The sequence below is a fragment of the Lagopus muta genome, chromosome 14, assembly GCF_023343835.1.
Source record: "Lagopus muta isolate bLagMut1 chromosome 14, bLagMut1 primary, whole genome shotgun sequence".
In the NCBI taxonomy this organism is placed as follows: domain Eukaryota; kingdom Metazoa; phylum Chordata; class Aves; order Galliformes; family Phasianidae; genus Lagopus; species Lagopus muta.
In genome coordinates this window covers 2,251,715-2,269,984 of record NC_064446.1, presented here as the reverse complement: position 1 = coordinate 2,269,984, position 18,270 = coordinate 2,251,715, and the positions used below count along the sequence as shown (strand labels likewise).

General features: G+C 49.3%; 1 protein-coding gene across 6 annotated transcripts in view; it reads right to left on the bottom strand.

Annotated features, from left to right (window-relative positions):
* Positions 1 to 18,270, bottom strand: part of SIL1 (SIL1 nucleotide exchange factor) — a 90,485-nt gene that overhangs the window by 67,946 nt on the left and 4,269 nt on the right. For 4 of the 6 annotated variants that reach the window (XM_048961088.1, XM_048961092.1, XM_048961089.1 and 1 more), the window contains one exon: positions 145 to 259. In XM_048961088.1, the coding sequence (XP_048817045.1) occupies positions 145 to 249 (105 nt within the window). In that variant the 5' untranslated portion in view covers positions 250 to 259. Of the gene's footprint in view, positions 1 to 144; positions 260 to 1,753; positions 1,775 to 14,964; positions 15,055 to 18,270 lie in introns of those variants that run through there. The other 2 variants (XM_048961094.1, XM_048961091.1) reach the window with 2 other exon arrangements.

Sequence of the window (18,270 nt, the reverse complement as noted above, 5' to 3'; positions counted from 1 at the left end):
AAACGTTGTTATTGATCAGCTATTGAGGAGGGGAGCAGCAACAGACCAACTGCTGCCATGTGACATTACACCATGACCAAGGGAGGTGTGACCCCACCAGAGAGGCTGAACAACCCTCTGCAAACCCAGTATCCACACACTTACAGGAATTCTGTCGCTTAAGCTTGACCAGAAAAACACTGCAGAAAGCAGTAGGAGCAGCAGGCTGACTCTGGCAACAGCGCAGGGGAAACTGGCCCAGTGAGACATTGCCACTCACCTGCAAAGCAAAGGAAAACAAAACCAAGAATACTTTAGAACAAATTTTCACAGGTTTCAGCGTTCTTTACACAATATTGTTCACCACTGCACAGGTTCAGGGCTGTGAGGTGGCAGGACACACCAGACCTAGGTGTCAGCTCACGGATCTCGTCCAGGGGAACACAAAGCACAGGGTGCCGACTTTGCTGCTAATGGAGTTTATGGCAGGTAATGACAAAGCACTCTGCACTGACCCTGCAGGGGCTCACGTCTCCTGGAAAATATGAAGAGACTACCAGGAAAAACAGAACTCAGTTGTGGTCCTGCTACAGTTTGTTTACAACATTTTGCAGAGATGAACAAGATTTACTCAGCAGTTCCTACAGCACCAGGCTTCCCCGCCTGCCCTGGCGCTGGCCTTCCCACTGCGTGCACCGGGGCTGGCTCTGCTCGTGCTGGAGGGACAGGGCACCCACACAGCAAGCACATGGGCTCTGGGCAGAAGCAGGCCACCAGCCAGCCTAGTGCAGAGCTGCAGGTTTATTTACCCATTAAAGGCACAGCCACGCTCACAGCAAGGCAGCGTGCAGCTCAGCCCGCCTGTCCTCGCGCTGGGTGGGGAGGGGAGCAGGCTGCCAGCATGCAGGCTGGAGAAGCATTTCCTTTGATTGGCTCTAAATTTACACGCTGCTAAATTAAACTAAATGAGGTCTTTTGAAAGAAGATGGGACTGATTAGTTCCGTTCAAACACTCCTTCATTACTCATCCCTCCATCAAGCCCGCTCCTACTCCTATCCAGGTTTTAAAGAATTTCCTCCCATACACGCAGTCCTAAATATCTTTCTCCCTCTGTTGTCCATCAGGATGGCAAATAGCATCACAGTTTTTTTCTCCTTCTACTTTCTACCTTCTACTTCCACAAAATCAAAAATAAGCTTTAAACAGAGCTGTCAGGACCAAATCCATCAGCTCTTTCCTCAGCCAAACCTTCCCTGATGCCAGCGAGGCTTACACCTGAACTGGCACCTGCACGAGTCTGGGCCCATGAAAGCTGCTACTCCATTCCACCTGGCCTGCAGGAAGCCTGGATGCTGGGGAACCACAGGTGCACCTGACACCGGCTCCTGCCAAAGGAGAAGGACAAGGAACAGCAGCTTCTACCTTGAAAGCTCACCAGCCCCCAGTGGAATTACTTTTTTAATGTTCTTCCCCACCCATGAACTTGTGTAATTGCTTTTGGAGTAGATGTAGGCCAGCACCTTTCTTTGATAGTCTCCTCATTTCTAACAAGGCAAAGAATCACACCAAGGAAGGTAGCAAAGTCAACCTGTGGCCAAAATCCACACTTCTCGCTTAGGATGCTGCCAAATGCAACATAGCTACAACTAAAACCCACACAAGTACTTGTGGGCTCAAAATCCATCAGCTCTCAGCAAGCATGCGTGTCCTTCTAGCCAATGCCACACTCAGGACCCCAGACTGACCAAAACAAAAAGGTTCCCCCCTGCTCACCTCAGAAGAAACTGCTGATTTGTTACATAAGAAACAGGTTGTTCTCCTAATATTAGTGGCAAAAAAAAAAAAAGTGGCAAAGCTGGGATAATGAAAAATTGATGTATCCTGAACATTTCACCTGCAAGTCTGGAAACAAAAAGAGAAAAGAAGAAATTCAACAAAGCAGTGGTTGAAAGAAAATGCGCACTCCCATATAAATAGAGCTCACGTGTACCGAGGAGGCTGGTAGCAAGTGACAGCACAGCCTCTTTAAAGCCTACAACCTCATGCTTGCCTGGAACACGACATCTGCACAACAATTAGCAGCCGGCCTGGGTCCCAGGTAGGCAGGAGGAGCTACCATGTGAAACCTGGGGGTTTGAAGCTCCTGGAGAGAAGCCCATGCAAACTCACACCTCGTTATAAGGCAGACGTAAGCAGACGGTGTGAGAGAGCTTCCAAATGGAGTGTTACATGCACACAAAGCATTTCTGGACACAGCCCTGCAGCTGGCAAAGCAGAAGGAATGGTAACTGTGACCCCACCTGCACAGAGAGCGCTGGCCCTGATTTACAGATGTCATTTTGGGATGCAGCAGCACCCCATAAAGCTGTGGCCGATCAGTACTATCACAGCTGCAGGATGCCCACCCCTGCCAATTCCCCTGGCAAGGAGCAGGGCGTTATTTTCAATCCTCCTCTTCTTGTGGGTAAAAATCGTGTCACTGGGGAAGAGCAAAGGGCCACCCTCAAAGAGGTGCCAGCTGCCGGCAGCATCCCCTCGTAACAGCAGGCAGTGTGCCCGTGCCACAGCTGGCCACCAGCTTTGCAGCACAGAGCAGTTGTGCCCCACGGCTCCAGAGGAGCTCCCTGCACCAGTGGCTGCAGAAGCCCTAACATCCCCACTGCCTTCGCTGCTACAGGAGATGTTTTACTCATTTCACTCGCACATCAGTAAGTGCTGCGCAGCCCCGCAAATGCAGTTGCTGTAGTCATAGGTGACAGTTCAAAGGAAGTCAGTAACAGGAACATATTTCATTAATGCCTTCTGCTGCTGGGAATGCACCACTCTTTCATGTCCTAACTCAAAGCGTGTACCGCGCACACTGTGTCACTTCAATAAATCTATCCAAAGCCTCATCTGAATTCTGATCAGCTGCTTCATAAGAGCACACAAACATCTCAGAGAGCTCCCCAGCCCGTGCTCTGTTTTATGGCCAAGAGGAAGCAATAACAATAAGCTAATCCTTGTTCTCATCTAGGGATCAAGGGTGCAGCATGGGAATTGTAAGCCTGACAAAACAGTGTGAAAATTTACTAGTTTCAGGCTCGGTACCTGTGCAGTCAGCCTTCATTGAGACCAGTGATAAGGAAATGGACCCATAGCACTTTGTGTCTACAAGCAGAAATGTATATAAAGTTCCTCTTGCTGAGCAGAAGGCAGCAGGGAACGCAATCAAACAATGAAAGGCACAGAGGAACACATCCCAGCAACCCTGCAGCTGAACTGGTGACACGCGCTAAGCACCCAGCACTCAGGTTCAAGCCAAAGTTTGACTGCCAGTAATAAACAGTTCAGAAAATTGTTTTAAAGACAGCTGTGTAAATGGGGATGCTGGACTGAGGAGATGCACTCAGGACAGCAGATGCTGCAGTGCCAAGTTACAAGATCCTTGTTCAAACACAGTATTGTTTCAATGAGGCTGCATCCGTGGCCTAGGCCAGCGTGACATGCGAGGTGATGTGGAAACACAACAGAGAAAGAAAAGGAAATTCAGCTGATCCAACCTAAAATTTTCTTTCTCTGAGCAATAGGGTTCCCAGATCCACAGGGAGCACCCATTTCTGTTGATTTGCTGAAGAGCGGAGGAGCAGAGAGATGTCTCAGAAGCAGCCCAGGGTTTGCAGTCCCTCCTCTTCTGACAAGCTGTGCAGCTGCATGGACAGGAGGAAGAGGAAGGTTTTATCTGAAATGCAGCCTTAGTGAATGAGAGGAGACATCTGTGGACAACCAAAGTGACACAACACATTCTGCCAGTGCTGCATATGTGGCGGGACGCTCCTTTCCTCAGGTCTGCCATAGAAGAAAAGGATGCTCCTGTAAGGTGCCAATCAACAATTTACACAGCAATTTAAGAAATCTGTCATTTATCACACACTGCTCCTTAAAGGCATCAACAGACTGCTCACAGGTGACACAGTTGTGCTGACCGACTCAGTTGCTCAGAGTGGCCTGGGTAAGGACCTCCTCAGTGGCACAGGTAAGCTATTCACCAGTCAACAGCCTGCAACTCATGGACCAGCAGCCTTCAGCCTCCACACTGCTGCTCTCCTATCAGCCAGGAAGAGCAGCTCCCAGTTCAGAGTAGCCCCTGCCGGCTGGTCCAGGGGTGCTGCCTGGCAGAGAAGTCTGATGTCATCAGACAGAATATGAGAGGTCGACAGCATCCTCAACTGTGGCTCATCAGTGGGTGAGATTAATCATAAAAGTACCATCCCTTGTCAATTTGACAAGTGTACTTATCCTCTGCTTCAGTACGCCCGTGCTTAAACTGTTTGTGTTTCATTTAGTATGCTCATGTTTGAATGGTTTGCATTTTGCTTATTGTGCTCACGTTTAAATCATTTGTACTTTGCTTAGAAATAGATGTTCTGTAGTAAGTCCCACTGCTCCAGTAAAATCACTGAGACCCGGCATTCGGTTTGCTGTCACTTTGTTGTCAGGTATCCAGAGAACACTGCTGTCCTCTCACAGTGCTTTGCTTCAATCCAGTGGGCACAGCCCTCACCTCCAAACAGACACGTAGGGTCCTACTGCAAATACCATTCTCTTGTGACCAGGATAAGACAGAGCAGCCTACAAACACCTGTCTCTTGGGGGACACAGCCCCAAGTGATCGTGTATCTGCTTAGCAGATCACAGTTCTGATGCTCCACCTCAGCTCTCCACCCTCTGACGACACTGTATTGCAGCCTCTGACATCAAGCACAGGATTTCTTGGATATCACCAAGATGGGAGCCACGAGGAAACAATCTGCCTGTATTAAGAACCCAGAGGCTCTTATAAGAGAGAAAAGGTGCTGACTTCCAAACATGCCTGTGTGCCAGTGGCAACCTGCAGAGCGTTCCAGCATGGAGGACTCAGTAGGAAGATGCCAGCCGAAGAGCAAGAAGCTGCAAGAACCTCAAGGGGCAACTAAACTTCATTCCCTGCCTTTGCAAGACAGCTGCTGGGATTTGCACAAAACCTCCCTTGCTGGAACATGCCCAAAGCCTCTTCAGCAGACAGGTCCTGAGCAGCAGCACTCCCAAAAGGAAGCAGGAGTAAAGCTTCCTTCTGCATGAAACCAACGTTATAATGTCAAGAATCTCATCCCAACGAGACACTGTGACGTCCGCAGCTCCGTGCAGAGCCCCACCGCTCTGACAGCCACCAGCCCCCGCCAGAGGCACAACCTCAGCACAGTGCCTCACACACAGCTAGCAGGACAGCATGCACAGCCTGCAAACACCTCACCCCATGCCAGACTTCAGGATGGAATGAAGTACAGATAGTCCTATTGATATCACTTAACAAACCACTTCTAAAACATTTATTCTTCTTGCGTGCTCCTCATCGCTTACTCCTACCAGGACTGTGTTGAAAGCACTCCTACGCAAGGAAGAGGTAGTGGGAACACCTTGCCATATCTGCAGCCTACAGAGAGCCCACACAGCAAGGAGGCTGTGCTTCTAGGTTTACACAAGTAAGTAACAGAGGGACTCTGCTGCTCGGGCACAGATTGCCCTGGGACAGCAAGTCCTCCTCTTTAGTGGGTCTGAATTTGGACGACAACATGGAGAGAAACGTTGAGTCCAAAAGGCTGTAAATCAGCCATGAGGTCACTTGGGTAACTTCTCTCTGGATGGACCTCGCAGGGAAACTCAAGTCCCAGATGCTTGGCTGAAACCTCCCTTCTGCATGGAACCTGGCAAGGACAGAACCAATGCGGGACACAAGAGATCTCTGGGCACAGGTCTGCAGAATGTGGGACTTGTACAGTCGATGGCAGGGCAGCCAGGAGGATCAGAGAGCTCCACCAAGCTCTGTCCCACACTGTGCCAAAGAAGGGCTGGCTGCCAGGCTGCTGCAGACACCCCACAGAAGCTCCGCACTTCATCCTGCGCTGTCCCACAAGCAAAGCTGTACAGGGAAGACAAGGACAACCACAGCAGAAATGTGTGCTTACACAGCCTGGCACCCACTGTTGCATCATGCAATCTTTACAGCCACTATTAATAATTTACAACAATAAATACGAATAGCCCCTGCAGGCCTAGCCTTCAGCTAACATTAGCAGTCCACCCCTCTAACAGCTACAATACCACTTAACTCTGCTCTGCCCTACACCAACATAACTGAGAGCAGAGAGGGAATCTCTCCAGCACTGCAGGCACTCAGGTTCAGAGCAGAGGTCTGTAAGGCATCAGTCCTCCTGACCCAGCACTGCCTGGGACAGCCAAGGAGGTGAAAGAAATCTCCAGTTTACTTTCTGTAACTGCTCCTCCTGGGCTGCATTCTGGGGAATGAGCATCCCCACAGCCAAAGCTTCTCACCACACTAAAACCTCATTATCTAATTTTTCATCCTAGTTGTCACATTACTTCCTGCTGCTGTATTTACTGCTATCATAGCATATCCACAGATAAAGCCTGCACTGCTCTGTCTGCGACCACAGCACAGTGTGACACACTCAGCACCATGTGCAGTACTGATGCCCAGCACACGGTGATGCTGAGGATGACAGAGAGGAGTGCTGAAGCAAGCGATGGAAGCTGCTCAGCTCCATCATCCCGATGATCCCAGCAGACACATCTGCAACACTGATAGCCCTAAGCAGGAGCATTCTTGGAAACCTAATTAGTTACTTAAATAGCACTGTTTATATAAATGGCATACACTTTAACACTGAACATCATTTAGTCTATTTATTAAATTTACTTCATAAATTCATTCAGAAACTTCAGCATCCACAGAAAATGCAGCTCTGCACAGGGCAAGGGCATAGCTTCATTCTCTGGGTGCCTGAAGCCCGAGCAGGGCTGTGGTATGCCCTGTGCCAGCCCACAGCTCATTAACAGCAACTACAGAGGGTCTGGCCTGCTGCACAGCACTGCGTGGAGCGTGCAGAACCAGAACACACCTCAGAGATCAGAGAACTGAATTTATCATTTATTATTGATAAATAACAAATGTATTCAACGTTACGACAGCTCTGTGCCTGCCTGCCTGCACACACGCCTGACGTTCTCGCTCAGCACTGTCAGGGCTAAAGATTGAATCAGAGCACAGGAGCATGCATTTCTACCAGCTTAGGACTTGCCCAAAGAGAGGAGAAACACAGACAACCTTTGGGACAAACACCTTCCTGAAGATGAATGCTGGAGGAGCTGCACCTCACACTGCACAGCCTGTGCTCCAAGCTGCTGCGCTGCTCGCCACTGCCTGTGCCAAAACCCTCTGCCAAACCTGTCACAACAAACAGCACCCCTCTGCCTCCCAAACATCAGCCAAAAATGCCCCTCCTTTTGCCTGTGCCTGTTCCCTTCTCCTGTTCCTTGCTGCAGTTCCCCACGCACTGCTCAAGATTGAGTGGTTTTTCCATCCTAGTCGTACCTATCATTTCCATCAGCTCCTACTTGCCTCAGCACCCCAGAGGGCTCATGTTGGAGAACTGGGGCTCTTTCCAACATGAAGGAAACCGCACCAGGCAGCTCTCAGGGCTGGGCATTCCCAGCCTGTCTGGGAACAGCCTTCTGTGCTTTCCACATTCACTCTCATGGCTCTCACACTGAGTAATAATCCCCTTTCCCTCTTCAGATATTGCCTTCTCAATGAAGAAACTCGGTTAAAAGATAAGAAATGAGCAATGCTAATATCATAAAAGCATGTGCCAGCCTGCACACTGATCACCACAGCTGCTACCCCTGCACAGCTCTGGTGCAGTCAGTACAGAAGCCACCTGCACAATGGTTCCCACGCTCCTATTGAGGCATTTCCCACCTGGATGAAATAACAAGTCAGCAGCAGGCAACATTCGTTAAGCAATTTTTTATTTATTTATTTATTTTTTTTTTAAGGAAAAAAAAATAAAATTGCAAAGAGCTGCAAAGACTGCAAATGTAGCACTAAAGGCATGGACAGGGGAAGCTAAAAGAGAAGGTAACTCCTCCCCGTTCAGGTTCTCCATCACCTGCCACCTCCACTTTGGGGATGTTCCTTGCCTTCCTGCCTGTGAGGTGCCTACAGACAGGCAGGTGCTGACACCACCACGAGGATCAGGATGCTCCGCTCTCTGCTGGTTCCTGGGCTCCATTTGAAGCATAATAAAAAAATCAGGGAAGAAGGAAGGAAACTGCCTGCACACAATGCACCATCAACTGCAAAAAGTCCACAACTTAAAAATACTTTTCTTCTCTGATCTCTTGTCAGATGGAGCTATTTTAGGTGTTTCTTACAGCGATGCATGGAAAAAACAGATCAAAATACGACAGTGCAGCATCCTTTTAATTATAGCTATCACTGCCTCACAGCTGTCACAGCCCCTCCAGCTCTTCTTCCAGAGAACACTTGGAGCAATCGCTCAGGTGCCGCAGAATCGCCCTGAACCCAGCGCACCCACGGCACCCCATGAGGCAGATGCAGACTGAGCGCTCAGTGATCAGCAGTTTTACAGATCCCCCTGGGAGACAAATGCGTTACCAGACAGCCCTCATCATCTACGCAGCTCTGACCTTCCCATGCAGTCTTGCTTTTCGCCTTATCAGCCTCCTCTACCCAGAGCTTTGATCCACCGAGTGACTCCAGGCTCAGAGACCTTCTTTCCTTTTGCTGCCCAGACATGAAGGACACTGAGTTCAGGTTCCTGAGCACCGGTGCTTCAGGCAGGCAGCCTTTGATGCTGTACCAAGAGCTGGTCTCTGCAATTCCCCTGGTCTCTTCAAACGCCAGCAGAGTCCACGCTTGCGATCTGTGCGAAAGAGTGCTTTCCCTGAGGAAAGGGAAGGAAAGCCACGAAAGTGCTCGTCTCCATCTTGTCACTGCAGAACATGCTGTATTGATGCTTCAAAGAGCTCCTCAATCTTAAATCCTTATGACATGGCAACAAATCAGGGAATCTGCCTCTGTATGGCTCACAAATCCCAGCAGGTGTTGTAAGATGGCACTGCAGCAAACACCTTGGCCATCATGAGGTCACTGTGCTCTCAGGACCGCCAGGCACTGCTGGGTCCATGTGGATGCTCTCCATAGGAAGGTTCCACCATACACTGCAATGGCCACAAGAGCTGTGAGTCTAGGATACAGCTGTGCAGAACACAGGCACAGAAAGACCCACAGCAAGGAGCACATCTTCAGGCCCCTGCACGGACCTGGGGGAAAGGAAGGGGAGGGACAGCAGCCTGTGCCTAAAGCACCCTGTGACAATCAAGGAAGGGCACCAGGCTCAAACTTTGAGTTCTCCAAACCCTCAATTATTATTTCTCTTTTCTTTGCTAAACGAAAGGTTGGAGGACCTCCAAGAAGTAGTAAACCCTCCATGCAGCAGGACTGCTCCAACCCCACAGACCCCTCAGCAGCTCTGCAGCTGTGCTCACCACCACAGGGCTGTTAGGAGCAGCCTTTCAGCTTCATCCTGGTGCCCCTCAGCCCTGCTGTACAGCTCCTTGGTAGGCCACGATGACTCCTGACATCTCCCTGCTTGCAGTAAAAGCTAACAGCAGACTTTTGGCCACCAATATTCTAAGTTCTGAAGAAAGGAGCGTGCGCAGCAACTTCCTCCTCTGACAGGGAACATTCTGAGCAGCCTCCTCTCCATCCTGCTGATGCCACACACTCATCTTGCTCTACCACTCAGGGAAACAGGCAATCCATCGCAGGACATGTTTGTACAGAGGAGGCTTCTCCCACTGAGACCACAGATCGCTGGCAACATTTACCATGAGATGGACAAAACACTGCACAGCTTTTACATGAGCTGAAATTCTAAATGAAGCTGCCATGTGAACCAAGGCTGCTTCAGTGCTGGCCTCTGCAGTGACTCCCAGTGACCACAGACGGCACACGCCAAGACAAGCTTTGGCAGACTGATCCAGAGCGTGAGAAATCTCAGTACAGCCAGAACGTGGCAGGGATGGCTATTCACAAGGCTCAGGGTTTGCAGCATCAGGGTCAGACGGCTCGCTTTTTCCAGGGCAAGGGCCCTGCCATTTGTGCGTTAAGCAGTTCCAACATTTATTCTACTTTACAGGAAGAAATAATTACAGTGGCCTCCAGTCTCCAAGTCTTTGAATCTGTACTTAAAGAGCAAAAAACAACCAAAGCAAACAGCATCTGTACAAAAATCTCCGAATTGGCTTTTAGTGCCCAGATAAAAGAGGGTCATCTGAGGAACCGCTTTCCTCTTTGTCCTTTCTAATTCCTATTTCATAACAGCCGGGCACTGGGGGAAAAGCGCTGCAGGGGGCAAAACACTGCTTGGGTGGCTGAGCAGCCAGACCTCCGGCCTCAACCCAGCACTGCAGGTGTGTCACGACTGCCCAGAGACCCACCTGCTCTGCTGCTTCTTTCATCACAGAGCTGAAAGCGCTGAGCCAGCCTCTGGACGTGGAGGTGCCAGAGGAACACACTCACACACATTCACACCTAGGGGATGCTCTCTCACAGGCATTTCTAGCAAGGATAATTCTCCTGCTAATCAAGCAGACAGTCCTGTCTTGGTGGAGATTTACAGAAGTTTTTTTTCTCTTGAAAGCAATAATAGATGGACAACAAGAAAGAGACAAAATTAATGCACAGAGTAATTATGCCCCAGGTTGCAAATAAGAGTGATTCCTCACCCTGAGACAAGTCTGGAAAACAAGATTAAAATGCTTAGGGGACACATTCTTGAAACAGCAGGTAATAGAAGAGATAAAACGTATTTACAGTATCTCACAGGGGACGTGTACTTTTTAGGTAACATTACTAGATAGTAATTCTGCTGAGGAGAGTAATATTCCACTCCTCATTACAGAGTTAAAAGGGTGCCTAAAAGAAAAGCAACTTAACAAAGCATCCTTAATGGCAACTGGGTCCAGTTCCAGAAAGGCAGGCTTTGCCCAAAGTGCAACCAGAAACACAAGAGCATCTGCAGGAACACTCAGCCCACAAACAACATTAATAATCTATACAAATAGCACCATTTAACAACAAGCAAAAAGAAGGCTGGGATGGGAAGCAGACTGCAAGAGCACTCCTGTGACGATGCTGTCTAGGAGGGCAGACGTGCCTTGCCCCACTTCCCCAGTGCCCACAAAGCCAAGGCTGCCAGCTAACAAACTGCGCCTCAAGTACCCACCAGCAGAAGCAATTTGTCATGTGTCACATCAAATCAACTCTTATGAGACCACTGCACTCCCTGAAGCAGACGGCTGCCAAACTCCAAAAGAAAAATCCAAAAGAAAAACCCAAGCACTCGGGTCTCGTGCTGGCCAGCTGCAGACCCCAGCACACAAAGCCCAGACCACTTTCTGTTTTTAAAGCACATCAGCACACGGCAATGGTTCCTGCACAGCACCTCCTCTGTGAGGCAGACACCGGGAGCATCCATTACGAAGAAGAACTTGGATTTTAAATTATCACTCTGGGCTGAAGCTCCTCATAACAGAGACTTCACGTTCCTCATCCAGCAGCACAGCAATTCACTCATCCCAGGGAACCATTACGAAGGCTAATGTTGGTAGACAAGCCTCAGTAACGTGAAGTGCTGCCAGCCTGCAGTGGGTTATCATCCATCTGAGCAAGCGCTGCTCCTTCCCAGCCAGCTTCATACTCTCCCCCTCCTTCACTTCAGCTTCCTTCCTCCATCCCTCATTCCTCCTCAGCTCCTTCCCACCCAGGGCACGTTTTCCTCTCTCCTACCCCTCTCCTGCTCACCCTGCAACCACAACACAGGTCCCCAGCGAGCTACACCAGTGCCTTTTAGAAAGGGTGATAATGCAATGACAAAGCCAAAACACGCTTGGAAACCTTTTATGCGTAAGTAGGGATTTCAGTTCCTCTTCCCCAGCCAAACCTTAGTGTGAGAAGCATTACCCTGCCCACCGTGGATGCTCACCAAGGGTCAGCATCACTTTGTTCCTCTTCTAGAACCCTTTTTTGGGTGAGTTCCCAAACACTACCTGTACCCTGGCCTCAACTCAGGCCTCACAGCCCAGCCCCCCGCAGGTCCCATTCTGCTGCACAGCCCTGCACATTCCACTGAAGCCCAGGTCCTGGCTCCCCAGTGCTGCCTCTGCCACAGGGCTCAGTCCCATGCTTGCCCTTCTTTGGTTCTGCCTGCAGCATTTTAGCCACTCCATTTGCCACATTCAGCTAGCAGGTGCCAAAACCGGCACAAGAGGTCCCACTCCATTCCCAGCTCAGCAGCTCCATCCCCGAGCTCTCTCACTTCAGCCACCAAAGGCTGTTCAGGACCCAGGACCAGCCAGCACAGCCTCAGCACGGCTACAGCAGCCCTACAGAAATGCAAATCGTCCATCCGCCCCTGCAAACACCAGCCTTCAGAGCAGTTAAGAGGGCAAATTACCCAGCCCAGGACTCATCTGCCAGCTCCAGAAGTTCCATGCCACCGGGCTTCAAGTGGTGTTACCCATCTGAGACCAACCACAGCTAGAAAAATGTCTCCTGCTGCAGGAGTTGAACACTGGCCCCAGAACAGTCTGTCTGTAGGAGGAGGCCTGAGGTGGACGGAAAGCTTTATAACCCACAAAGGAGGCTGGTTTATTTCAAAGTGAGAGTGAATCGGAGAAAGGTAAGAGATCTAAAGGAAAGATGAGAGAAGTAGGAGACACTGCCTCCAGTCACCAGAAAGCAATGTCTGTCCCAAAATCTTACAACAGAGTCTTGACTGACACTAACATAAACCAAAAAAAAAAAAAAAGTCAGAAAAGAACAAACTGGCAAGCCTAGAGCAAAGAACATGGGAAATACAAGGCAGGCAGGCACAGGGCATTCCCCTCGGTATTGGGAGCACCAGCACAAACCTCAGCAGCAGAACTTATTGAAAGAGCATCTGATGTTTCGTGACAAGTCACATCCAGACGCTGTTTGATGCATACTGGGATTTCTCTCCAGCCACAGGAACAGGACACGGACTTGCCAGCCTCACCGCTTCCTGCGAGCACCTTGCCCAGCGCAAGCACGGCCAGCTGGCGCACACAGAGAACCGTGGAGTGCTCATGGTGCTCACTGCCAGCAAGCAGCACAACATGCAGACTACTGCCATAACACGGCAAGAGTTACACCAAAATATCCTGGAGGAGGTGGTTAGCAGACGCGAGGCTGACATTCCCAGTGATGCTTTGCAGGCAGCTACAGCTGCAGATGCCAAGCCAGGCTCCCGCCATCTCCCTCAGACTTCACACACTGCTTTCCAACAAGCATGGTACACGGACCTCCCTCAGCGTGCACCTACCCACCTTAAAGGAGATGCTTGAGCAGCAGGCAAAGTTTCAGGTGGAAATCCATAGCACAGCTCCAACTCCCAGCTCTGAACAGAGGGCAGGAGGTCCTCCTCTGAGAAGTTTACTTATTTTCAGCATTCTGACTTGAGCGGATTTCAGAGATAAATCAGATGGACGCAGTGCTGAGGAGCTCCAGGGCACCCGCACTGATTTTCTCAGCAAGTTCCGATTATGTTTTTAAACAATGGAAAATTTTCTGAACAATAAAGAGAACAAAAGCCACGCAAGCCACCAGAAAACCAGCGGGGACTCAAAGCTGCTTCAGACAGCAATCTCACTCTCTCCCAAAGCGATGCTCTGCAAAAACCCAAACAAAGGAACTCATTTACAACATCACCAGTGAATTGCTTTACCCCTACAGAACTTGTAAAAGTGCCACACTTGTGAGTGCCATTACGATTTGCAGCAGCCTCCTGCTGACTTTCAGCAGACTTTGCAAGCTTCTCTGCACACATTTTGCACTTGATTACTCCGTGCTCATCAGAAGAAAAGGAAAGCAGTGCACTAAAGCAAAGCCTCTTGCTTATTCCTGATGTGGATGCAACAATGCGAACTCCACAACCTCACTGCCACCGCAGACAGGCACTTCCACTGAGGAACCACAAGCCTTGCACCTCACTCTGCAGCTTTTCACCCTGACAAGGACACAATGCTACAAGCCATCAAGCATTAAAGCAACAGCAGCATATTCAAAACTTTCTAAGCTCGGAGCTTCCAGAAGAATTTAACTCACTCGAGGCTGCTGCTGAAAATTGCACACAGTGTAACAGGGTCAGGCAGGAAGAGATCAAGAAACACGAGACAAATTACTTGGAAAAAAGTCCCCCAGAAGTAACCACAGTACAGTAGAAATGGCGAGCTGGCCAAGTGCATTTTAAGGGCTGCGCATTTCCACTGCCACCGCCTCCAGAATGAAAACGGAGTGAATTCATGTTGTATGCGTACTGTCCACTATTTGTTATTGCCTAGCTATTGATGCTTACTTGAAAAATAAAATTTAATTAAACCCCACAGTACAGCTTAGCCTGCCTTTGAAAGATGCCTGCATTAGTGGATCGTTACACTAAATGAAATACAGCTTCATATCATATCTTTCAAGTAGCGTCCTAAAACATTTACAAATTAAATAATACTCTTGCAGAGAGAAATTGAGACACAATGTTTAGCAAGGGCAAAGAGATGTTTACAGATGAAAACTGAAATGAGATGTGGAGGCAATGAGGCAGAGAGGTGCCGGAGGGCTCCTCCAGACCTTGCTGGGAAGGTTCTCCACGTACCAGAAGCCACGCAAAGCAAGCATATGCCAGCGCCAGGCGAGCAGAAAGGGCAGCATCCCCAAGCCCCCAGGAGGCCGGCAGAAGCTCATCCAGCACTTGCCGTGTGCTGGCACAGCTGGACAAGCCCGGAGGTGCCTGAGCTCTTTTGCATTCAGGAGAGACCCAGCAGCAGTACTGCAAGGAGCAGGAAGCCAAGGAGGGAGGAGAGCAACCGCAACAGCAGTGGAAAGGGAAGAAGGGCGTTTTCCCACAAGCTCGTGTCACACAGGTTGATAAGCGTGAAGTCAGAGCGCCAAATAAGCATGAAAATAGTGGTAAAGCAATAGAAGCTCAACTGGAGAATGTTTAACTCACTGTGAAGATCAAACTGCGTGCATAGGCTTAATAAAGGGTCCCTTACATCCCTGCCACAAGCAGCCAGCTGTTGTTTCCTAGCAGTGCAGTGAGGCATCTGCTGGTGCTTTCCCATCTCTGGAGGACACATGGGGCCTGCTCACTCCTCCTCCCAGGTTTCACAGAATCACAGAATTGTAGGGGTTGGAAGGGACCTCCAGAGATCATTGAGTCCAACCCCCCTGCCAAAGCAGGTTCCCTACAGCAGGTCGCACAGGTCGGCATCCAGGCAGGTCTTGAACATCTCCAGAGAAGGAGACTCCACCACCTCCCTGGGCAGCCTGTTCCAGTGCTCCGTCACCTCACTGTAAAGAAGTTCTTGTGCACATTTGTGCAGAACTTCCTATGCTGCAGTTTCCAGCTGTTTCCCCTTGTCCTGTCTCCACTCACCACTGAAAAGAGTCCGGCCTCGCCATTCTGCCCCCCACACCTTAGATATTTATAGACCTGGATCAGGTCCCCTCTCAGTCTCCTTTTCTCAAGGCTGAACAGACCCAGTTCACTCAGCCTTTCTTCATAGGAGAGATGCTCCAGGCCCTTCACCATCTTCGTGGCCCTCTGCTGGACTCTTTCCAAGAGATCCCTCTTTCTGGTGCCCACAGGAGGCAAATCCACACAGCCCCTGTGTCCAGAGAAGGATGCCCATTTTCATCAAATATGGGAGAACTCTGCACCTCTGAGAGCTCCTTTGGTGGCCTGTAACTGGCCAGTGCTGAAGAACACACCAGGAGGGAGTGGGAGGAATGGCAGAGAGGAGGTCAGTGTCCCCACGTGCCCTTCAGAAACCAGGCCTGAGGATTCAGACCAATGAAGATACAAACTCTCAACAAACTGAGAAAAGGGATGTAGAAAAGCACTCTTGTGGCAGACAGCACAAGATATACTGTGCTAACATTTACATGGAGGGAAAATAAAAGGGAGCTTTGGTTTCTTAGGCTGAAAGCACAGACAGGTTAATGAGTCAGCATCAGTCAGAGGAGCAATGTCTGATGTTGAGAGAAGCAAAGCAGCAAGTGAATATTGCATGAGCTTTACAGCTCAGGCTTGAAGAGATCCGAGATTTGTCTTTTCCTTAATAGCATCTGGGGCAACGCCAACTGTTCTTAGACAAACTATTTACTCTGAGAAATAATTTTCTTTAAACAAGGGTAGCCTGAGACTGCATCCTCTTTCACACAAGTCTGGGAAAGGCTGCACCCTGCAGCTCCCATCTCCATGGCAATGCACCAGCTCACACGCAGAAGGAGCCGATGGCAGTACAGATCTCAGCACGAAGGCAAACCTTCCCCAAGAAAAGACTGGGGGTGGCAGAGCCCTCTCCAGTGCCAGCCCGTGAGAAAGGTGGGCTGAAGGAGCCAAGTGTGTGAGATGCTCACTTCTGTGAGAAGCAGAGCATGCCAGCCCATAAGAAAGAGAAAAGAAAACCCTGTGAGGGCACATCTGGATCTGTCCTTCTACAGGAAGATGACGGAAGATTCACAGCTGCCGCTCCTGCTGGGGATCAACAACCAACAGTCGAATTCCCAGTGGTCCTGCTGACTGATCAGCACGCTGAATGTCTTAGTTAGAGGCAAAAAGTTCAGCCTGCCATATAACCATGAAAGCTGTCAACTTTCCAGCCTATCCTGGGCTTCCTCTGTGGGATCCTTCCCCACTTCTCTCCAACATCACTGCAAAATTAAAACGAGCAGCTGTGGCAAGAAGCAATTCATTATGCATTGAGCTCCTAAGACACACAGCACAAAGCAAGGATGGGCAAAAACCATCTAAGTGTATGAAGAAACAGTCCAGGATCCTTCCTAAAGGAAGCATACAGCAGGGGAGGTGAATCAGAGTTGCACAGAAGAACTGGTGCACAGAGCATCCCTCCTGCATAGAGGACAGTCTCTGCTATGGCCCACACAGGCCCAAGCTGTCACTGGCAAAGCAGCCAAACCTGCCAACAACACGGCTGTCCCCTACCTGCAGCCATGCCCCTTCCCTTCCCTCATCAGCAGGCAGTGAGCACTGGTGCACAATCTCCTGCACTCCTCCCAGCCCCCCTTTCCTAACAGCAGTCAGCACAAAAGCTGCACGGCAGCACCAAGGCAAGCTGGGTCTGGCTTTGTGCTTCTCAGACTGAGTCAAAGCCTCCCTGACACTTAAAAGCAGCACAACCAGCTCACATAAAAGATGAAGACTGCTGAGCCTCCCCCAGCCTTCCCAAGGCGAGATCAATCTGTGTGCACTGCAATCATCAGGCAGCAGGAAAGCAAGGCTAGACTGCAGCACAAGGTTAAAAATGACCGGGCTTCCCATCCACAGCTATTTGAAGAAACCTGCTCATCTACTGCTCACCAGCCCTGCTCTCCTCCTCCGACTGTAATGAAAACAAAGTTTTAACACTCAAAGCAGACCATGTTGTTCTTATTTGTTTGAGGAAAGGAAAGGCGTGGGGTGTCTGGTAGGGAGGAGGGGGTGCAGCCCAAACATCTGCAGAAGAGTGCCCATTTTCTCCTTAAACATTTCATTTGCACTAATTCCCACGTCTGCCTCTCTCAAAGCCATGCCAGGTAATTAGAATCATTATAACTATTATTAGACCATAATATTATTATAGCATTTTTGCTACTCTTGACATCTGTTGGCTGATAGATTTAAGTGGTACATAAGAAATAATTGCACATAGATTTCTTGCAAATGAGCATCAACATAGAAGACATAAAAATGTTCTATGGTGAAAAAGTTAATTTTGTGAAAGCATGCTTGAAATAAAAAAAATCTAAAATTAACAGTTAAACCCTTAAAAACTCCCATTAAAGCAACTGTTCTGGTTTTAAATAGGCAGCTGCTTTAAAAAAAAAAACACAAGGCTTTTCCTTAAGGACACAAAGCTATACACCTGGCTTGGCATCTCTTTCAGATCAACACAAGCATGCACCTTCTTCCCACTTATTCCAGTGACCCACAGGTTTTTATAACACCCATCCATCTTCCTCTTCCCCCTCTGCAGCAGGCCTTTGAATTATTTGGCAGATTCTGACTGTGCAGAGAACCAGCGTAAGCAGGTCTCTTATCCACTGAAAATCCTACAGAATTATCAGCAAACCCACATTCAGGACAAAACACAGCTTCTTGCATCACAGGAAGCCCAGAGGGCTTTACAACCTGGACTCAGGTTACCATTTATCAACCACTGAAATTTAGCTGTACCCAGTGTGGAACACAACCTTTTCACAGCTGCAGCACAGCCTCCCTGAGAGAAGTGAGGGAAACTGCAGCAGAAATTGCAGGAATGCTGTAGGGAAGCTGAATTTTGCTCCCTGGGACTATAATTTGGTC